The following is a 22,631-nucleotide window of genomic DNA, read 5'->3' as shown; positions in this document are numbered from 1 at the left end:
CTGGGAGTCATCAAGCTTATTGTCCGTTGCTAGCTTCAGAGAATACATATTCCCCCTTTAAAGGGAGGAAATCTTCATAGGAAACAATGCTGATATAGTTTATTTTCATGTAGCTTATTTATGCATAGTTTATACAACTAGATACAAACAAAACTGCCAAATAAGTGAAGTTCAACATGCCATTGCTTTGATCAAAGGATAAAGTTGCTCTAATTAAAAAATCGTCATCCACAAGGTAAATGCGGTCATGGCACTGGCCTGAAAATGGGCAGACGGAACAACAGAAGACAGCCGAGAAAGACACACACACGTGCCGAAGTCCCACAGCCCGAGACCAGGTCTGCCTAACGCGACTTCCTAGGACGCCGGGACAAACGCTCCCCTGCCCCGTTCTGCAGCACTGAGCTCAGGATGCACTTGGGCCCGACCTGGGACTCGGGAACGTGGTCAATGCAGACTGACGGCGATAAACAAGGGCTGTGTCTGTGCCTGTGCATCTCGCAGTGTGCCTGTCATCACCCCGAGCTCCGTGGTAGTTACTCCAAGGTTGACCGAGTGCCCTCGGCGCGGAGGAGGCGGTTCCCTGGCACGTAACCGGACCTGAGAGGTGCCGGCCGGGCCCTGCATTACACACGCGAGGCTGAGCCTGATGGTGGCCGGCAAGCTTCCTGAGGGCGGGAGCTGCTCCGCTCTCAGATGGTACCAGCGGCAACCGTGCTCCCCTGGAGAGGGTTTCGGGAACCAGACGTCGGCACTGCCGTTCGACTTAGAAAACATGGCTGACATCTCCGCCACATGTGTATTGATACAGTCGAGTACCCGATCAGCAATTTTGAAGAAAAATGTAATGTTGCTCTTTAGCTCCTACTCCAACTTGAAGAATAACTTAAAAAAATTTACACATATAAAACATAAAAACACGTTAACACATAACCAAACTTCTAGAAGAATGCTATCACAAACATAAGAAATCATGGGAAAGTCACAAAGAAAATGATTTAATGACATAAAAACCTCAAACTTCTATCAAATCTTTAAAAGATAAAAGGGAGACAGGGGGACTGTTCACACACGAGACTGTTCCCAACAGACAAATGACTCAAGTACATAAACAGAAATATTGTACACTGTGTATGTGGGTTGGTTTTTGTCTGTTTGTTTGGGTAGGAAAGGGATGGAGAAAGGGATCGAGTACATGTCTGTAAACCCCTTAGGTGAGGGTGGTATTTGGGGGTGGGGGAGAGGGCTGGTTCCTTCCACCCCTCACCCACATAATCCAGGACCCGGCAACAGTGGGCCTCCGAAAACTGACTTCTGCAAGAAGATAGTATACATTAGGGCCTGTGAGAGAAAGGGCTCCTACATTCACGTCTGTTAGAAACAGAACTCAGGCGGAAGACTGGACAGTAAAGAAAAACTCAGACAGGGCCCGAAGGAACCGAGTCAGCAGGACTTTCCGGCTGGCACACGCGGGCACGTGCCTCAAGTGGCCAGCTTACCTCTCAGAAGGCATCTCCTTCCAGACCTTTATCAGTGGGTCTTGTCTAGGTGTTCCGAGGAGATTATCTCAGTAAAATGGCGGTTATTTCATTTTAAAAATTCAGAACTGAACAAAAAGGAAAGTGTTGTTCATGGGTGAACCAAGGAGCTTGTTTATGTGTATCCAAATCCGATGAGTTGAAAACAGACGTAATGACCAGACCTAATGAATGGGCCCTCTTGACTTACTGAGGTCCATTGTAAAACTCAAGCACTTGAGGTCCATGTAAATATACTTGCATAGGTGTTTCACTACAAAGAGTCTGCAAAAGAATTCCATGTTGAATTGTCAGCAGCATTTTTTAGAAATCTGTGTAAAAGACAAATGACTTAAAGAAAAAGAGAAATGAAAGACTCATTTTGGAAAAACCATTTAGGAACTTTCATTTCTACATCCATGTCTTTTTTAAAAATCTGATCCAATAGAATGGGATCTGAGAATGCTATTCCACTACTCTTGATCAAAAAATTACACATTCTATTCAAGAGAACCTGGCAAAGGGTAATTTTTATCAAATAAATGACAAAGGAAATCAAAATGAGAAAGAAACAAATATGAGGAGAAGAGAGGAAGGCACCCACTTCTAAAACCCTTTTGCTCTGCAGTAGCGATCTTCAACCAGTATGCGGCAAGAATTTTAAAAATATTCACTACCTGACAATTTAGTGGGGGGTACTGACTAAATCAGGGGTGTCAGACTCCCTTTCACCAGGGGCCACATCAGCTTCGCAGTTGCCTTCAAAGGGCCGGAATAATTTTAGGACTGTATAAATGTATCTACTCCTGAACTGTTAAGGAGCTGAAATTACATTCAGCCCCTTGAAGGCAACCGCAAGGCTGATAATGGCCCTCGGTGAAAAGGAGTTTGACACCCTTGGTAAATAGATCGTCAAATAAGAAATGACGACACTCAACATAAGAATAGCCATCTGGTGTGAATAAATAAAAATTACACCTAAGTTTTTTGTCAGATCAGCAAAAAAAACATACTTTTTGGTGTGCCTCAGAATTACTGTATGTGTGCCATGACAGGCAAAAGGTTGGAAATCACTGCTTTATAGTAATGATCTGAATTAAACTGTCATATTTATAGTTAACTATATATTAAAGATTTGTCCTTCAAATTATTTTGATTCCAGAGCCTTCCACTGACAGAGACAACCTAAGACAGTTCCAACAGAACACAAGAAAAAGGTAACGGTGTTCTCCACGGCTTCGGAAGCCCAGCAACTCAAATCTCCAGAGTTGCACGCTGATTCTGGAAGCGCCCCCGAAAACGCCAACACCGGGGGCTCGCTTTTCCCAGTAGCCACCGACTAAGTAAACCTGAACACTCCTCCAGCTGAAGAGAACCCTAAAGGCAGGTAAAAACAGAATGAACGAGGCTGGGGGAGGGGAGGCTGGGGGAGGGGAGGCCTGCCAGCGGCTCCTTCGGGCCCACGCCCACTCGTCCCGGGTACAAACGCGAACACCTGGCGTGCGCGGGGGGTGCTGGAGGAGGGCTGGCCTCTGCGAGGAAGGGGCAGCAGGGCAGGCGGGCTCTCAAGGGGACTGCGGCTCCAGATCCTAAGCGCCCCACTTGCCCGACAAAAGCAAACGCGAGTTACTCTAAAAGAGAAAAACATCCTCTTAGGCCTCCAATTATTTCTAAACAATTGTGCAAGTAAGATGTCCAGCGCACAATAAAAAAAAAAAAAAAAGAAAGAAAACTAGGGACAGCAGGAAAGGCAATATGAACAATAGGAATGAAAACCGACAGAAACAGACCCTGGGAATGACTCACACGTGCGGCCGTGATCAAACTTGAAGGCAATTAATTACACGCACTGTATTCAAGGAGGTAAGAGACAAGATTGAGGATTTCAGCAGATAACTGGAAACTATGAGAAACAAGCAGAAACTAAAGAGTAAAAAAGACACGACTGAAATAAAAACACCGGACAAGTGTAACAGCAGACCCTTCACAGCAGGAGAGAGAGTTGAGGGGGAGTGCTGGAACGAGGGACAGGCAGAAACACAGGAGGAGGCCTGAGAGACACAGACGGTTCCGTGAGGTGTCCGAACACGCGTAGCTGCAGACCCGGGAGAGGCGAGAGAAGATGCGGCCGGAGCAGTGTCCGAAGCACTAACAGGCGATGATGTCACAAAATAATGAAAGACACGAAGCCACAGATGGAAAAGTCCTAAGAACTCTAATCACATGTTTAAAAATTTGCTGAAAACTGAAGACAAAGAAAACATTTAAAAAGCAGCCGGAAAAATGGCAGCCTACAGACAAGTGACTTCCCAGCAGAAAACAACCCAAGCCAAGATAACGAGATATCTTTAAAGCTGGAGAGGAAACGGTGGCAAATCAGGAACAGTGGGGGGGGGGGGGATGTTCTCAAATGAGACTGTGGTGATGGTTGTGTAACTCTGTGAAACTACTACAGCCACTGAACTGTACACTTTAGATGGGTAAGTTGTTATAGTATGTGAGTTGTATCTCAATAAAGCTGTTTTCGTTTTAAATGCAGGACAAATAACGACAGTTGCACACAAGTACTGTAAGAATCTGTCGCCAGCAGACCTGCTCTAAAGAGATTCTAAGGGGCAGCCCAGGCTGGTGCGGCTCAGTGGATTGGGCGCCAGCCTGCGAACCAAAGGGTCGCCAGTTCGATTCCCAATCAGCGCACATGCCTGGCCTGGGGGCCGGGTATCCAGCTGGGGCATGTGACACACAACTACCCATTGATGTTTCTCTCCCTCTCTTTCTCCCTCCCTTCCCCTCTCTCTAAAAATAAATAAGCAAATAAATTAAAACCTTAAAAACATTAATTCTAAGGGGTGTTCTTCAGGCAGAGAGGAAATGACCTGGAACGGAAGACGACAAACGTGGTCTCGCAGAGCTATGGCTAAAAGAGGAGGACCCTTTTGATAAACAGTGCTGAATCAGGGGTGCGGATAAAAAATAAAACTTGACCCCCTTTTCACAAGTTACACAAAAACCAATTCCAAGTAGACTGTAGATCTTAATTTGAATGGCAAAACAGTAAGATGTGTAGATGTTATAGCAAACTATCTTCTTGATCTACAAATAGAACTTTTACAAATTAGGGGAAAAAAAGGCATACAAACCTCAAAAAAAAAAAAACCAAAAAACCGGGCAAGACATTTGAAGAGGCACTCCGTAAAAGGGAATACCAAATAAGCAAGGAAAAGATGTTCAACCTCCTTCGTCAGCAAGAAACCGCGATCTGAAACCACTTCTCACTCACCGGGATGGCTAAAATTTAAGACCGACAAAACCAAGTGTAGACAAGGATGTGGCGCACAAGAACTCACACACTTGCAGGGAGTGTAAATCAGTACAAACACTTCGGCAACTAGGTACGATGTTAGCTCCTGAAGTTAAAGATGATGCCTATCTTTTGAGCTAGAAATTCCCCTGCTAGGTGTACACCCAACAAAGGACGAGTGCACCAAGAGACAAAGAAGGGTATTCCCAACAGCAATGCCAGCCACATGTTAGAAACAATCCCAACGTCTACCCACAGCGTAATGTCGAAACTGGTGTATACATTCGTGCAGCGCAAAACCATCGGGCAATAAAAGTGAACAACAGTTACAACAGAACAAACGATTTTCAAAAACATCGTGAGTGAAAGAAGCCAGACACAAAAGAATATCGATTCATTTAAATAAAGTTCACAAAACAGGCAACGCGGAGCTACAGGCTCTATAGTTTTTATGGTATGTGTGTTTAGAAAGGAAATTATTACACCGGGGGGGGGGCGGGAAAAAAAGGCAAGGAAGTGATTATCTCCCCAAAGCAGGCCTGGGTTCCCTCCGGAGCGGGAATTCCGGGCCGCGGGCGAGGTCCCACTTCTCGGCCCCACGGCCAGCAGACCCCTGGCTGGGGGACAAGGCACGGGGTGGTGCAGTTCAGCCCGTGCACTTCGCCGCGTGCAAAAAGAAAGGAGAAGGGGGACGAGGAGGGAGAGAAAGGGGGCACGCAGCTCCCGATGGAAGGGAAGCGCCACTTCACAAGTCAACCCAAACGCGGCTGAGCCCCGGCGCCGGGGCGCCTTCGCCCAGGGCTCGAGCCCTGGAGACGGAGGCCAGAGGGGCTTCGGGCCGGCCTCCTCCGGGCTGCCAGGCACCGATCCGGGCTTCGGCCGTCGCGTGCCACCGCGCGGCCGGGGCGCGGCCACACCTGCCCGGGGTGTCGCCCCACCCGCAGGCCCCCGGCCCCCTCCAGTGCCTCCCACCGCCTGCGGAGGCCGGCGCCGCCCGCCCCCTCCAGAACGCCCCCCACCGCGACACCCCCGGGCGCCCCCGCCGTTCCCGACGCCCCCACGACTCCCCCGAGGCCAGCCCGCGCCGCCCGCCGAGTCCCTCCCCGCCGAGGCGCCCGCGCGGCTCACCTCATTGTCGCTGCCGGGGCGGGCGCGCGGGGCCGGGCGCGCGGCGCGGGGCGCGGGGCGTTAGCGGGGGAGCCGGCCCCGGGCGCGGCGGCTCCGCGTCTCGCTGGGCTGCGGGGGGCAGCGGGGGCTCATCTTCTCGGGGCGGGCGTCCGGGCCGCTAGCTGCGGGAAAGGGCTGCGGCGGCCGCGCCTGACAGCTGGGCCCCGGCCCCTGCCATCTTGGCGGGCGCGTGCCCGGGCCGGCGTGTGCGCGCGCCGCCGGGAGAGGTGGAAGGAGGGGAGGGGGCGGCGACCCCCGGCTCCGCCGACCGGGAAGCGGGAGGGCGAGGTCAGCCCAAGGGCCGAGACTGAGGGTGCGTCCCTCCGCCCGCTGCACCAGGTGGGACGCGCGCGGGCGTCCCTCGGCCCGCCGCCGCCGAGGAGAGAGCGCGCGCGGCGTTCCCAGCCCGACACAAAAGGCGCGGGGCCCCACAGCCCGCGCCTCCGGGAGCTGGGAGCCGAGAGTTGTGAGGGGCGGGGCGGGCCTCGAGGGGGCGGGGCCTCGCGGTTGGGGCGGGGCCACGGAGGACACGGGGAGGGCGGGGCTTCTGGGGAGGGCGCGCGGTGGGGGCGTGGCCCCTAGAAGGGGGCGGGGCTTATGGGCCTATGAGGGAAGGTAGTGGGGTTAGGAGGAGCCAGGGGTGGGACGGGGTCTAAAAAGAGTTGCGCGTTGGGCCGACACGTGGAGCGCTGAGCCCTTCCCAGCGCTGGGCGCCCCCTGCACGGGCGGAGGCCAATGACTTCTCGATCGTCTGTGCGTGGTGGCCGGAGGATTACCGCTCCTTCAGCCCTGCAGTACGCCCCGGCTGTTCGGACGCCGTGGGCAACCTGCATCCGAGGGGTGTCGAGGTCACCGACTCCTGACTCCTCTGTTTGTCAATAAAGAGCCAAGGCCGGGACCGGGAGTCGCAGCTTTGGGCCAATCCCAGCACCGGAAGGATTTCCCCCAGCCCAACAAGAGCCCCGCCTAAGGCTACAAAACCCGTGAAAAATCCCATCCACAAACACGGAACCAAGTAGGTCATCCAGGTTTTCAACGCTTGCTAAAGCCCATCCTTCCTGAAGGTTAGCGATCCTCACGGCTGGCAGGAAAACCTAAACCCTCAGAGTCTCACGCCCAATATCTAAGTAGACATAGTCCTTGTGCTTTCTCAGTATTAACTCCCTTTCCCCTCTGTCACAGCAACGATGAAACCGTTTCTACCTTCTAACGAGAGTCTACGTAGCATTCGAGAGTGCCTGGCGTCCAGCAGGTGGGCAGCGAAGGGTTGCTAGTTCACTCCCGGCCCAGACTGGGAAGCAGCTCTGTGAGTGATGTGGTTTTGCCCAGGAGGTGGCGGGGCCAGTTCTCCAGCCCGGCTTTTTCTGAGTCAGAATCCCAGCACCCACCCCTTCTCGCTTTCTGCCGCTGAGCACCGTTCCCAGGCCTTGCAGGTTGGGTCTCTGCATGTTTGTTTAGCCCCCTCCCTCACCATCCGCTCGTCAGAATACCTTAGCGACTGGTTGTCTCAGGTCCACTCTCCTTCTCCTGTTTGTCTGAGCCTCAGTCTTCAGACTCAGAGGCACCTTGGTTCCTGAGTCCTGTTAGCAGCCCCCGAGGGGTTTTGCCCCTCCTGGCCTGATGTGTCCCTCTCTTCCTGGGGTCAAAATTGGTCTTTTTACTACAGAAAAGACTTGTGGAACCCTAACAATGACCAAAACGGACAAGCCCCGGGCCAGCTGGTGACCCCCGCTGTGCTCTGCAGACAGGGTTCCCCTGGTCAGTGCTTATCAAAGTCCTGTGAGCAGACTCCCGGGGATACTGGCCTGTTTGTCCCCAGCCTGGTTTGGTGAAGCGTGTGGCCCACCCTGACCTTCAGATCGAGCACTTTCTCTGCTGCTTTGGAGTCGGACAGGTTGTTACTGTCCTATAGCTGGAAGAAGATTTGCTGGGAAATGTTGATGGCAGATTTGCTAGAGATTACTTGTACCGAAGGTAAGGGGTACATACACCTCCTCACCTCCATCAAACTTTCCTGCTAACTACCAACCCTCTGGAATAACAGCCATCCACATTCCTTTTAAAGGGATCAGAGACTGTGGATGCTGGAAGGGACCTGCGAGTCCTTTTCTCGGTGCAGGGTCAGGGGCACAGAACACTGAGAAAGGGCAAGTGACCGGCCCAGCACCCCTGGGTGAATTCATGAAATTAGCCGTGTGGGCTCCCGGAGAGGTCCTTTCTCGCGTCTGATGTGTGTTCCTCAGAGCATCAGGAGCAGCAGGAAGGGCCAGGGAGGACAGGCGGGGGCCACTGCGCCCGAAGCTGAGCCCCCTTTCCCATGAATGGGTGCTGGTCTCTGTCTAGCAGCCAAGGATGCTGGGAAGGCAGAGCTCCGCAGTCTAACCCAGCTGGCGCAGGCCGCCCCGAGTCTCCATCCTCATTGGACAGATGGGGCTCCTAAATCTGTCTCGCAGGCACTGCCGGGGATCAGCGTGAGGTAAGCTCCTGAAGGGCAGCCACCTCTCCGCCCTTTCCCAGCACCCTCTCTCCCATCTCCTTCCCCTTTTCCTCGGCTGTGCATCTCTTGAAACCTCGGTCTGTTTAGCATGTTTCCCACTTACTGAACAAAGGTGTTCTTCCTTCAAAGTACATGAACGAATTCGTGTTTTCCATTCTTCTGAGAAAAAGAAAATGAACATCTTGGGAGCTATGTGGCCCCCGCATGGTTTGTTTCCGGAGGTCGCCGGTTCTTGGATCGGGAAAGACAGCTCACTGAAGTCAGTGACTCTGTGGCACGTGATGCGCGTGGGCACAGGGCACGTGGCCATGCTGACCACTCCTGGACCATGGCTCCCGTTCGTGGGGGAGGCAGGAGGCCGCGGTTTCTGCTGTCTGCGAGCCCGGGACAGCCATCGAGCCGCAGACGCACTGGAGAGCGGGAAAGTCCTCAAAGGGCATCTCGTCCGCCCTCCTTGTCCAGAAGGTGGATCTCAGGTCCCCCAGAGGCCAGTGAGATGAACAGTTGGGTGACCCCGGTTTTACAGACGTGAAGTCCTAGAACCGCCCGAGTCATCCCACTCCCGTCCCATTTCTTCCATGTTTCTGCCTGGGGTCACCGCCGAGGAATCAGCCCCACAGACCTTCCCCAGCACCTGGTGTTGCCAAAACAAACCTCACTCACCACAAATAAGCAAAAGGAACACAGTTGCTTTGGGTGATTCGCCAATGAGACCCCGTCTGGTTTGTATTAACCAGCTTAAGCTGTATTACCAATTCACGCCAGAACTGAAGCGAAGACTTGCTTCTTTAAAGTGGAGACAACAACAGATGTCTCCGGGGACTCGGGGACCACCAGCGACCCTCACCCTGCTTTTGAAAATCCTCATTCACCCCACTCACGTCGTTGACCAATTCAGTCATTACCAACTGTTGTTTTCTGGAAACACAACATAACTTGCATTCATTCATTCAGTGTCTATTGAGCACCTACACATGGGCTCAGGCCGCTGCCTCAGTCTGCCTGGCAAATTATCCTCAGCCCCGACCCTGGGACAGACCCTGGGCACCCCCCCACAGGGCTGCTCATCACACCCTGCTGGGGTGGGCTGCCTAACTGCTGGCTCCAGCACTAGACTGTGAACTTCACCAGGGCAGAAATTTGTTGTATTCCCGTGTCCCCTCTGCCAGCTGCAGCACAGAATTGAAAAGACGCTGCTGACAGGTCACCCCCATCCAAGCCGGGCCTGCGGGGGGCGGGACCAGCCTGGCGTGCGCAGGCATTACATTTGGGAAGCAGAAGCTCCTGCCTGTATTCTGGGTCTATGTGGCAGGAACTATACACTGCTCCCAGCCCCTTCTGCCTTCCTTACACCTGAGGATGGTTCGTAGCTAGAGCTTCTTCGTTTGATTCCACCCTGTGGGCTCCTTGGCTCAGAAAACCAACTTTCTTTAAGATTATAGTTCACCCAATTTGAAGACTCAGGAGTGGGGAGGGCTCTTGGGAAAGGGGCCTGTTAGGGGCCTACTGGAGACGTCCCCGGCTTCCTGTGGGGTAACTCGGAGACCTGGACCCATCATGGGGAGGCCTGGCCGGACGTGGAGGGGACCTTGGGTGCTCACCCAGCAGAGAACAACTCCTGAGTGCCCTTGTCTGCAGGGGGTGGAGGACTGGGTGCCCAGGTGGGGCACGCCCGCCCTCCTGGAGGAGCGTGGAGCCAAGGCCTGCCGCCCCAGGCTGCCCGAGTGTTCCCACTCAGCCGAGTTAAGAAAAGGAAGCCAAGCGCACCCCCCAGGCCAGCCTAGCCAGCGATCCCAGAGCTGCGGACTCCACGGGAGCCCAGGCCCTCTCCCCGGGGGCCAGCCCTTTGGGAAGGGACGGCCCACTCCCCAACCCAGGAGAGCCCATCCTCCCTGGAACCCCCAGCCTCAGTCATCAGGTCCCAGCACGGGGGTGGGGTGGGGGGGGTGGGACGGTTGAACTGCCAGCCGCTCCAGGGAAGAACTTCCGGGTCACTCCTCCCCGTTGGCTCTCTCACACCTGCCTGCTGACAGCCAGGCCATTGTGGGGACCCGGGGAACACGCTCCCACAAGGGGATGGGAGGCCTGGGCCGCTGAATGTGTGAGCGGACCCTTTAGGGGACTTGGGAGGTCTGACACCTGGGATCGGCGACCCCCCGCCCCCTGCAGTGTTCTCCCAGGAAGCAGAACTTGGCACGGCTGCCGGAAGGGCCGAGACAGGGCTGTAAGGGAGTCGGGGTCCTGTGTAGAAGCAACACAAGAACAAAGAAGCGTTTGGGGAGGAGCACAGAGTGTTTTTTTAAATGTGAAATGTAAGCCCTGGCTGGTGTGGCTCAGTGGGATTGAGCGCGGGCCTGCGAACCAAAGGATCGCGGTTCGATCCCCAGTCGGGGCACGTGCCTGGGTTGCGGGCCAGGTCCCAGCAGGGAACACACGAGAGACAACCATATATGGATATTTCTCTCCCTCTCTCCTTCCCTTCCCCTCTAAAGATAAATGAATAAAATATTAAAAAAAGAAAAAGTTTTAAAAAATAAATAAATGTAAAATGTAATCAGAGGCAGTGAAAAACAGAGAAGACACCAACCCAGAACTAGGCTGGCCCGCCTCTGCAAAAGGGCCAAGGAGGAAATACCTTGGGCTTTTGGCAGGCCACTTGGCCTCTGTCATAGCTACTCCGCTGGGCCTTAGGGCGTAAGGGCCGCTGTAGACAATACATAAACGAGTGGACGTGACTCTGCTCCAGTAAAACATTGTTTATAAAAATAAGTGGCAGGCTGGGTTGGGCCTGCAGACCCTAGTTTTGATCCGGGGGACCTAGAAGACAGAATGAAAAAAATTTCCTTCACAAAGCAGAGTAGAAGAAAGAACTGGAAATTATCATTGACAAAATGAGGTACTTACCGTATTTTTTGGGCCATAAGATGCACTTAGGTTTTAGAGGAGGGAAATAGGAAAAAAAATTTTGAAGCAAAAAATGGGGTAAAATACTTAATAACATAGATAACACATTATTTCGCCAGTGTAAATGTAAACAGAACTCAACAGCAGCATCTACAACCATTATTCCTCCCAAATTGGGGGGGTGGGGGCGGGGGTGTCTTACAGTCCGAAAAATAGGGTAAGTAATGCTAACAGATTCGAGAGACCAAACTTCTCAGTAATATAGTTCCAAAAGGGATGAAGGAGGGGAAGCCCTCAGCGAGGACCAAGTAGAGTTTTTAAGTTAGAAGAACGCGTCAGAAGACTGGCTGTCTTCCCCCGAGACGAGGAACAAGACGCGGCTACCCACTCTCCCCTCCGCCGTCCAGCACTGTACCTGCCGGAGGGCCCCGTCGGGGCCACTGGGCACACAGACATTCCTCGGGGAGAGCAGGAAGTGAAACTCCCTCTCATTTGCAGATGACATGACCCTGTGTATGGGAACGCCAGCGAAATCCACTGAAGAACTATTTAAACGAATAAAGCAACCTCAGGGAGGCTGTAGGGTGCACAGTCAATATACAAAAATGAATCCTATTTCTATACGCTTGCTTTGAACATTTGAAAATGAAATCAGGACAATCTCACTTACAGGAACCTTAAAAAGAATAAGGTACTTAGAATACGTTTAACAAAAGAAGTGCAAGACCTACACTGAAAACTACAAAATGTCACTGGAAGAAATTAAAACCTAAATAAATGGAAAGACATCTTCCATGAATTGAAGAGATTAGTCAGGGTATAATTTTGATATATTCACACTGGAAGGCTGTTGTCTTTTTTTTTTTTTTTTTTTTTTTTTGGACAACCCAAGGGAAAAGAGGTCAGTGCCCCTGACTAAATAATCAGGTGTTGCGTGTTTAAAAAAAAAAACTGTTGTGGCGCATCAGGTGAAAATCGTGGCCTAAAACCACGCTGAGAGCTGCGGCCACCTGGATGGTGAGCTTCGGGGAAGCCGGGCAGCTCCGGGGCCAGCGTGGACCAACGTCATGCATGGTGATCGAATGACCGTGCAGGGAACGAGAGAGTGGGCTCCTGGCAAGGCAGCAGGTACAGAGTCACCTGGACACAAGGCGAGGAGCCCGGCAGGTGTCCCTGCTCTGTCACTTGCTGGGCCTGGGCTTTCTGGAGTCAGATTCCAGATGGTAAATTCTGGCAGCTGGAGGTGGCCGGGGAGGGGAGGGGTGTTGGGGGTGCATGGGGTGGGTGGGACCGGGAAACAAACGCAGGATCCAACTCCTTCAGCCAAAGCGGTAGCATCCTCAGCCACACCCCGGAGTCGATGTTCCTGCATGGTTTCATCCGGGGACAGCGTTTGCTGCTCAAACGAAGTCAGAGCCAGAAGGCCCCTGGCCCCCAACGTGGTCTCAGCCCCGAGCTTTTGGTAATGTTCGCCTGCCGCAGTTCATTGGTTTTTTACCTTGACAACTTTCCGGGCTGTTAGAAATCTGAAGAAGGCAATAATGTGTCTGTGTTTTCATTCTTTTATAAAACCGCTGCTGAATTTGGGAGATAATTTAAACCTGCTGCGCCCAAGCGACCTAGAACTGGGCCGGCGCGCAGGGCCTGACGGGCCGGGTAGGCGGTGCGGTTCCCGCACACGCCCCGGCTCTCTCCTCGGAGCGCGAGGCTACAGCCGCAGGGTAAAAATAGCTGTGTGCAGCTTCCGCCAGGAAGACACTTAAAAAGGGAAAAAGGATTCATCTGCTAAAAAAGAAAAAGGCTCCCAAATTGCTACCATAATTTTGGGATGCATTTTTGCATCAGGGCACAGGAAGGCCTTCTCGCCCTCTAAGTCAGCCGTCCGTTCCACGCTGGGTGTCTGCCCCCAACAGGCAAAGCTGACTTCGTGAAAAGCTCGGCGGCCAGAGCTGCCCTCGGCAGTGCTGTGGGCAAACAGAAAACACTGAGGCTTGAGGGCGGAGGTTGAGGACCCTCCTGCAGGCCCAGAAGCTCCCCTGCTGCTCGCAGCTCATTCACGGGTGCGTCCACCTGCCTCGTCGTGCTGACCACCTGGCAGCACCGGGCGCTGTGCGGGGTGTTAGAGGCGGGGGCGGCGGGGGGGGGGGGCGGCTGGTGGTCCCGGAGGCTCCACCACACGTACAACTCAGTGTGATGGGGCAAGTCCGATGAGCAGGGACCAGCATCCAGACCAGCCACTTAGGGAAGGCTTTCAGGAGGAAACGACTTTTAGGCTGAGCTGCGAACATGAGGGCCGTTGGCAAGGAAACACGGGAGGGACGGTGCCAGGGCAGAGAGCGCGGTGACTGGGCGGTGACGGAGAGCGGGCTGTGGTGTCGGGACAGGCAGCTCAGCCGGGGACGCGGAGAGACCGTGTGGGAGGAGCAGGAGCCACTGCAGGAGCCCCGTGTGCCATGCGAGGGGGTGTTCCCTCCGAGCCACGCCAGGGTTTTTAGCAGGAGAGGGACGTGTTCAGGAAGCTCACCCCACTGCCAGCGAGGAGGCTGCAGCTCGGCCGGCAGTGACCACAGCCGGCCAGGGCAGAGGCAGCATTGATGGGGAGGCGACGTGGACACAGGCTGGACAGCTGCCCGGGTGCAGGGATTAAAGAGAACCCTGGAACCTGACTCCAGGGGTTCCCATCCGGCTTCCCTGCGGTGTGGCCCGTGGCAAGTTAAGGGTCATCATGGTCGGAAGCCACCTCCTAGGGTCGTAGAGGGAACTGAAGGAGTCGCCAGGTGTCAGGCATTCGCACCAGTGGTGCCAGGTGTGGGGTCAGGGCTGCTATTCGAGTTACTACTATCGGCGGCTTGTTGCTTTGGAGCATGAGACTGAGGCAGGCATACATCCAGGTGTGCAGCTAAGGGAGCTGAGTCAGGAGAGGGGCTTGGGCCTCCCTTCCAAGGCTGAAGTGGTGGGAGGGGGTGGGGGCGGGAAGGGCAGGGGCCCAGGAGAGGCCTGCAGGGCACAGAGCGGGAAGCAGCAGACTGGGGAGGTTGTTTTTTTTTAACAGGAAAGAGTGGAACCTGCTTAAATGCTGGTGGCAGGAGGCTTGGTGGAGCCCCAGTGAGGACAAATGTCCCTGCAGGGTGGGCTTCACGGTGCTTTCTTGTCACCGTCGCCGCCGTGAGGGGACTGGGGAGGAGTGATGGTGTTTGTCACGGCCGCGTGGTGTGCCGCCAACAGGGGTTCTTTACAACGAGGTTGTGACGACACGGAGGAGTGCTTACAAGCGATACGAGAAAAGCAATACAAAGTGTGGTATGTGCCATATGCCAAGCACAGATACGCCCAGAACTGAACTCGCAGAAAACGGGGCCCTGGGAGGAAACGGTGCCATTTCTGGGTGGGCGGGGCGGGACTTCCTTCTGAACTCGCCGTGATGCGTCCTGCATTAGCGTTTTCATGGACAAGTCCAGTAAACTTTATTTTATAAAAGGAAACTAGGGTGGCCAGAGGCTGTCCCTGCCAAGGTCACAGTGACCTTGGGGAAACCCCTGCTCTCCAGGGGGTTCTAGTGTCTGCATCTACAGAAAGAGGGGGCTCAATAAAAGCATGCCCCCCCACCCCAGTGCGTGTCCCCAGAGACTCTGCCTTGCAGAGACGCCCCAGGGATGACGGGAGGCCGCGCGGTCAGACGGCCTTGGAAACCCCGCGTGCTCACAGACTCGGAGGAGATCCATGCTCAAACACGGCTCTGCTCACACCTGCTCAAGGCTCAAACACGAGGTCTGTGCGTGGCCCGTGGAATCGGTTCCCTGGTCACCCCCCAAGCTCCCCTGGAGCCCCGCCCCCCCTCAGCAAGGCCTTCCGATAAACAGCCCGGTGGTGGGGCTGGTGGGGCTGGCAGAGCACCGGGGACACCTGGAAAGGAGGGCAGCCACAGCTGCTTGGCCACGCTCCTGGACTCCAGGCCCCCCGCCCCGCCCCGCCCCACCCCACCCCACCCCACCCAGAGGCGGGGTCCTTTCCGGCCTCTGCTGCTGGCTGCCGGCTGCCGCCGGGGCTCCAGAGTCACCGCAGCCGGGGAAGGAGACAGGAGCGGCGAACACACCAGGGCAGGGGGAAGCCTCGCCTGTGCCGGCCTGAGTTTCCGGAAACCACCGTTCCGTCACCTGATGCCACAGACCCACAGGGAGGGGGCGGGAGGCCTCCGATTCACCCCCGCAAAGCTGATCCTGGGCGGCTGGGTTCTTCCGGCTGGAAGAAGCTGTTGAAACGGAGACAAGTAGGAAGAGAGCAACACTAGCTTCCGTAACACCCTTTTCCCATCACTGAACTTGAACACTAGTGTGAGTATGCAGAAATAAAAGGAGATCTTATTAAGTTAGTAGTGGGTCCCTTTCCCTTCCTTGATCTGGTTATTCCCTTGGTTATTAATTTTAAAATGACTGTTTTGCAAATCTGATGCATATGTACACACCACAGGCAAATTACAGTCCCCAGGGGAAGAAAAAAAGTCTGTATATGAGACAGAATATAGCGTGAATCAAATCTAATTTCAAATATTTTAATTTATATACTTTCATGATTATAGGTCCATACGAAATCCGCCTTTCAGGTTTTATTTCATTACAGAATATATTTGATAAGGATACGTACAAACAGAGTCGCCTTTAATACACATTGTTTACCGCTGCCCCGCCCCCACAGCGGCCGCAGGTGTCCCCAGAATGCGTCCCAGCGCCGCGCGGAATCGGCCGCCTGAGCAACCGGGGCTGGCCCGCTCAGCCAGTTCGGTTCCCTGACTTGCCCGGAACAAGTAAAAATCTGAACGTCTGTTTTTAAGTCTATTACTCTTCTATTTTAAAATCTGCGATACATTCCCCAATGTAAACAATACATTTCAGTCCGTCACACATCAAGATGCGTAAGGCCTTCTGGACAGACGGACGCCACCCGCGCTCACGCCTCGGAACGGAACGCGCCCCCCCGGGCGGCGGGGTGAGCCCCCGGGGCACAGACGGCGGGGCCCGGGGCGCCCGGGGCGCCCGGAGCACCCGGCGTGGTGCCCCCGGGGCTCCTCCCACTGCAGGTGTGTGGTATCTTTTCGACTTGGTCTAGCTGGTCTTAAAGTACAAATGTACAATTGTCCATAAGCATAAAATAGTAAAGCCTAGCCTTACATATTTATTATGAATCGCTAAAACCCTATACAAGTACAATACCGTATCATGCCAATGAATATACAGAGGAAGGCAGCCAAGTGTCTCCGTTCAGGGGCGCGAATGGGGACCCGCGGGGGCGCCGTCCAGGAGGGTGCACGGCGGCCGTGCCCCTGCCCCTGCGGAGACGTCAGCCCCGCCCCCGGCCCGCGGGCCCCCGGGAGGGGGAGCTCGTGCTGCCTCACCGGCGTCACCAGGTGAAGTCACAGCTGCCGCTCGCACGCTCAGGTCACCCCTCCGTGCCAGCGACCCGCAGGGACCGTGACTCAGTACCTCGCTCGTTCGCGTCACACACACTCGGCTTAGCAAGCCGGACAGCGAGAGAGGCGAGCCCACGTACAGCGTTTGGAAAGGCATTCTGTGGCCGAGCTCCCGGAGTCCGTAGAAAGGTGACGGAGCACATCCCAATCTGCTGACGTCGCCGTCACGTAAACCCTGGCGGTTTCTTGCATTAACTGTGTTTTATCCGCGGTGCAAGTGAGAGACCTGAACGGCCGACCCCACGTGGCGCTCACCGACCCGCTAGGCTAAGGTAACCGGCGCAGGGCGTGGTTTCCTGAGGTTTGTGAGAACTTTGCAGGCGAAACAGAAATCACAGTGACCGAGTGCCCGAGCCGGTGCCCCCGGGCCGCTCCGCTCCCTTGGCCGCGCCGGCGCTACACGACCCGCCACTGCATGATGCTCGTGTCCTTGCCGCCCGTGGAGATGAGGTGGCTGTCGTCGCAGAGGAACTCGACGTTGGTGACATGGCTGCTGTGGCCGCTGTACACGTGGCTGGGAGCCTGGGAGCGGACACCGAGGGGGCTCAGCGCCCAGCGCACGGCCGAGGGCTGGAGAGGCTGGAGCTCCGCAGCGTCCTGCACCCTCTGCCCTTCCCCCCCAACCCCCCCGGCTGCAGTGCTCTGTGCACACTCCGGTCAGGGACGGGCATGGCCAAGTGACCACCCTGGGTGCCTACGCTCAGTCCCAGAGATGCCAGGGGCGGAGAGTCAGGACAGGGAAGGACCAGGAGGGGCGTGCCAGGCACTGGTGCTGCTGGCTCAGCGCAGGGGCAGGGGGGCTGGATCGGAGGGGAGAGGGGTGGGGGCCTGGGGGAAGCCACAGAGGGAGGACAGCCAGGCCTCAGGACTTCAGAGGGTCGGGGTTTCCTGGGGGAGGTGTGGGGGGAGCCCCTGTAGTGCTCTAGGGTCGCGTCTGCACCCGGGACTGGAGGCATCCACTGACGGGCCTTGTACTGAGTTCCCAGACGGCCCGGTGAGGCCGGAAACGCACCCCCGAGAGAGGGGCGCGACCCCCGAGGCGGGCCCTTACCCGGAACTGCGAGCAGGGGTAGGAGAAGAGGTGCACTTTGCCGAAGTCGTCGCCCGTGGACAGGACTTTCTCCTCGCGGGCCCGACAGACGGCGTTGATGTCGGTTCCGTCCGAGCCTTCGGGCCACACCCCTGGAACCGAGAGCACAGACGGAGCCCTGGGAACCCGGGGAACGCTGCGCCCCACTGCGCCCCAAGCCTGGGGACCGCCCCCCCCGAACTCCAGCCGACATGAAGCCGCCTCAGTCCCAGGTGGGGAGACCGGGGCCCAGAGCGTGCTCCAGGTCGCTCCCGACCCCTCCCTGCTCCTGAGGCGTCTGATGGGAAGCGGACTAGTCCTACAGCATGCAGTTTCCTAGTTTTTTTTTCTTTTCTGGGAAACTCTTTACATGTGAGAGTCTCTCCAAAGAGCTTTTTAACCCTGCGTCTAAGCGTGCCTTCCAGGCCTTTCTTGGTGTCAGCTCTTGGTGGCTGCCGCTCGCTTTGTGAGACTGGCAGGTGTAGGGGCCGTCGGCCGTGGGCTGGGCGGGGCCGCAGCTCTGCTCCAGAGCCCTGTGCCCAGCGGGCCTGAGGCCGGCTCCGGGGGCGGCGTCTCCCAGCCATTGTGCCAGGAATCCTTCTCGGTCCCAGCAGCGCTGGGTCCGGCATGCGCATCAGTTTCTCCAGAAGCTCCAGAGTAAACCTGGGGATCCTAGCGTTTAGTACCAGCAGATGATAAATGCCAGCTCTGAGGAGATTTGTGAAATTCTGATCAAACTGGTGACCTAAGGTCTTACAGAGATGACAAATATTGCTTTTCCCCGCTACCACATCGTAGTAATTTATTTTAGATCATTTATGAGCATATTCCTATCCTAATTGGAACTTGGAAAGAAGTGAAAGTCTCAGTTTAAGGACCCGAAAGACGCAGTGATGACTCGAACAAAGGGTATGTGTGTTGACCGAGTGCCGTCTCTCTAGGAAGTCTGGTACAACCTCATGGGAGAAGATTCTAGAGAATCGCCCCAGGACCCATTTCACACAAGAGAAGAGGGTTCACGCCCGGGGCCTGGCCCCGCTCGCCCGCCCCCTGGCGCTGTGGGAGTGTGTCCTGGGGGCCCCACGCAGCAGCACACACAGCACAGCACAGCACAGCACAGCACTCTGATGAGCCGGGGGCCACGGGGCTCCCCAGCCGCCGGGCAGATACTCCGAAAGGAGACACGCCCTGCGGTGAGCCCTGGGCGCGCGGCAGACACTCACCAAAGACGTGGAATCCCAAAGTGCAGGTGTACGTGGCCCACTCAATGTCTCTCGTGGCCTCCACGCTGACGACTTGCTTGCAGGCAGAGGGAACCCCTGGGGAAGGCACACGCGGGTCTGCTGACACCTGAGCAGAGGCCCCCCCCACCCCGTCCCAGGGCCTCCCCTGCCACGGAGCCCCCATGAGAGGGACGGGGGACCGAGCTCGCAGCTGGCACTGAGCCCAGCCTGGGGCCGGGGAGGGCCACTCTCCCCCCTTCTTCCTGTCTGCGTCTGTTCTGCCCCCCACCCCCTGCCATCCGGCTTCTCTTTTCTTCGACCATCTCTGGTTCCTCGGCCTCCACCTGCTCGCTGTCCCCCCGGAGACCCCCAACACCGCTCAGGCCCCCTTCCCCACACTTGCATGTGCGAGGACACCCCCTCTACAACCCCCTTAACGCCCAGCTTGTGGGAACCAGTCAGACCAAGTCCTCGCCTCCCAGGTGATGTGTTTGCTCCCCAAGTGAGCCCCCCTCCCTGGGGAAGTGAGAGGCTGCCTGAGTCGGTCCAGACCCAGGGCCAGGCCGGAGAGCCTTCCCTCTGCTTCTGCCCTCGTCGGGCTGGGCGGCGGGGAGGGCGGGGAGAGCCATGGTCAGGGCACAGGGACTGCCCCGTTCCCTCCACCGCCTGCTGCCCTGCCTTTCCTGGGCTCTTCAATGGGTGGGCAACCCCCTACCCACCGGCCCTAAATGCCTGCAGCTTCGAGTCTGGGCCCCGATGTCCTTGACCACAGACTGGGATGAGCCTGAAAGCACTGCGGCTCATCGAGGAGGCGCAGTGAGGGCACCCCGCGCTTCACGCCCCTGGCAGCGCAGCCGGGCCCCCTCGTGCCCCGCGACCCCGGGGCTGGGCTGGTGCTGGGCCCAGGCAGCTGCCTGGTGCGTGCTCGCCGAAGCAGAGCGTGGCACATCTCATGCACACTGTACGTGCCAGCCATTACTGTCCTCACCGTTGCTGGGCAAGGTCACTCGCTACAGGGGTTGGGAGAGAAGGACAGGTCCCAGGGGGCTGGCTGCCTCACACCAGGTGGGGGAGACTTCCAGGTCTGCCCGATGGGAACGACATCGCCGCAGGTCCCCTCGCGCTGTGACGGCTCTGACCCCGCTGTCTGCTGCCACAGCTGCCCCCCTGTAGCCTCTCTCTGCAGGGCGCGGCCTCCACCTCCCTGGGGCCCGTCTGGGGCGCAGGTCGGCCGGGTGTCCACGCGCCTCATGGCGGGAGGGACGTGAGAGGCCGTCCAGCCGAGGGCTGTGTCACGGAGGGCGGGGCCTAGCCCCGGGGCGTACGGGACGTGGGTTTCTGCGGGAGGCCCCGCCTGCTCTCAGAGTACAGCGCTCCTGGGTGCTACTCACAGTAAAGGATTTCGTAGTCCCCGGAATTTGACACGAGGAACTGCGAGTTCACAGACCAGTCCAGGTGGGTGATGAAGCTGGAGTGACCCTGGGGGAGAAGCGCAGCGTCTGAGTTTCCTCGCCGTGTGCGTCCCGGCCCTCAGTGCGCGGGCGTCGGCGGCCGCCTGCAGCCGCGTCCGCGAGAGGCGGGCGGCTTACCGAGCACTTGCCCACGCGCGTGTACTTCCTCCCGTTGTCGCTGACTCCGTAGATGTAGATGCAGTTGTCGTGGGAGCCTATGGCCAGGAAGTTCCCATCTACAAAGGCAGGACACACTGCGTTTCCACTGAGAAAATACACATGAGATCAAGCAAAAGGGGCAACGCCAGGTGCCATCAGAGACTTAGGAAAACTAGCCACATTGATGAACGATTTCAAAGAGAAAATCGGCTCTGAATGACTCCCGTAAACACGTCTATGTTTTGAAAGTCACACCTGACCAGACTCTTGCCCTTGTAAAACCCTCCCCTGGCCATCCCCGCCGTGAAGGGCTGGAGACTCAGGTCCTGAGTGGGGCCCACGAGGCCCCTGCAGGCTGTGGCCACGTCTCTCCTCGTTGTGTCCTAGGGTCTCTCAGGCCCCCCATGCGGCCCCTGCCTGCCTGCAAGGCCCTGCCTGCCCCAACTCGGGGCACGCTGCCCCCGCACCCCCGCCTGATTGTATGGAAAGATCAACCAGATAGACACATCCTTAACTAGACTGACTAAGAAAGAGATAAGACACAAATTGTCAGAATCAAGAATAAAGGAGGCGACTTCACTACCAAACTCAGAAAAATTAAAAGGATTGTAAATACATATTAGGAAAAATTTTATGCCAGTAAATTAGACAACTTAGGTGCAATGGGAAAATTACCAAACCTGACTTAAGCAGAAATCAAAACTTCGACCAGTCCTATAACAAGCAAAGGAACTGAATTAGTAACTAAAGACCTTCCCACGAAGAAGAGCCATGCTGGCCACTGAACTCACACGGCCTCTACCAAACATCTCATAAAGAAATGACCCCAGCCCTTCACAAACGCGTCCAGAAAGTGAACAGAAAGGGGCACTTTCCAGTGTCCTCTGCAGGCCAACAGCCGTCTCATAACCAGGCCAGACCAAACCGTCACAGGGCAACTGCAGACCGATGTCCCTCAGGGACACGGACGCAGAACCCTTAAGAGAATGTTCACAGACAGAATCCGGCAACAGGTAAGAAGGACCAGACGTGACCACATGAGGTTTACACCAGGAGCGCGAAGATGGCTTAACCTCTGAAAACTGATGTAAGGCACCTGTGAATAAAATAAAGGACAAAAACCACATGATCCTCTCAACAGGCACAGAGAAAAGCATCTGACACATTCTAACACCCATTCACCGTACAAACGAAACGAGTGAGGAGCAGGAGGGCCCGGCCTCACCGTGATCAAGAGCTCCTGACGTCACACTGAGCGGTGAACGGCTGTGTTCCCTCTGGGACGGGGGTGAGGCAGGGGCCCGCTGTGCCCCCCCATCCCTCACCACACTGGGGGGCCCAGCACACGGCGCAGGGAGGGAGAAATGAAGGCGTCCGGGTTCATGAGGAAGAGAGAAACCGTCTGTATTTGCAGAGGACGCGCTCCCCATGAAGAAAATCCCAAGAAGTTTACGCACAAAAAACCCACTAAAGCGAATAAAAGAGTTTAGAAAGGTCACAGATATAAGATCTATGTGCGAAAAAAATAAAATTTATTTTTCTATGCTAGCAACTACCATTCTGAAGACAAAATTTATAAAAACTTCATTCACAATGGCCTAAAAAGCAACCCAGGAAAAAGGTTAACTACAGAAGTGTGAGACTCGGGCCCTGAACACTGTAAAACGTTGCTGATAAAATTAAAGATCTAAGTAAGCGGAGGGATGCTCTATGTTCAAGCAGGACAAGACTCAGTCTTGTAAAGACGGCCACTCTCCCCATACTGACCTATGCGTTCAACATATTACAATCTTGGTAGGTTTTTAAAATCAGAACTTGACGAGCTGATTCTAAAATTTACATAAACATGATAAGGACCTAAAATAGCTAAAGCAATTTT

The 22,631-nt window shown here is 55.7% G+C and overlaps 2 protein-coding genes across 4 annotated transcripts in view; both read right to left on the bottom strand.

Annotated features, from left to right (window-relative positions):
* EVL (Enah/Vasp-like) overlaps window positions 1-6,410 on the bottom strand; it is a 116,361-nt gene extending 109,951 nt beyond the window's left edge. The window contains exon 1 of the mRNA XM_045821937.1: window positions 5,947-6,410. Coding sequence (XP_045677893.1) covers window positions 5,947-5,951 — 5 coding nt within the window. The 5' untranslated portion in view covers window positions 5,952-6,410. The remainder of the gene's footprint in view (window positions 1-5,946) is intronic.
* Window positions 6,411-15,914: 9,504 nt separating this feature from the next.
* EML1 (EMAP like 1) overlaps window positions 15,915-22,631 on the bottom strand; it is a 133,984-nt gene continuing 127,267 nt past the window's right edge. For all 3 annotated transcript variants that reach the window (XM_045822948.1, XM_045822947.1, XM_045822949.1), the window contains 5 exons: window positions 20,732-20,829; window positions 20,534-20,621; window positions 19,143-19,238; window positions 17,902-18,032; window positions 15,915-17,372 (listed from right to left, as the gene is read on the bottom strand). In XM_045822948.1, coding sequence (XP_045678904.1) covers window positions 17,247-17,372; window positions 17,902-18,032; window positions 19,143-19,238; window positions 20,534-20,621; window positions 20,732-20,829 — 539 coding nt within the window. In that variant the 3' untranslated portion in view covers window positions 15,915-17,246. The remainder of the gene's footprint in view (window positions 17,373-17,901; window positions 18,033-19,142; window positions 19,239-20,533; window positions 20,622-20,731; window positions 20,830-22,631) is intronic.

Source organism: Phyllostomus hastatus, unplaced genomic scaffold, assembly GCF_019186645.2.
Source record: "Phyllostomus hastatus isolate PE091 unplaced genomic scaffold, TTU_PhHast_1.1 phas_scaffold_501, whole genome shotgun sequence".
Taxonomy (NCBI): domain Eukaryota; kingdom Metazoa; phylum Chordata; class Mammalia; order Chiroptera; family Phyllostomidae; genus Phyllostomus; species Phyllostomus hastatus.
This window is presented reverse-complemented; position numbering and strand designations above follow the sequence as displayed.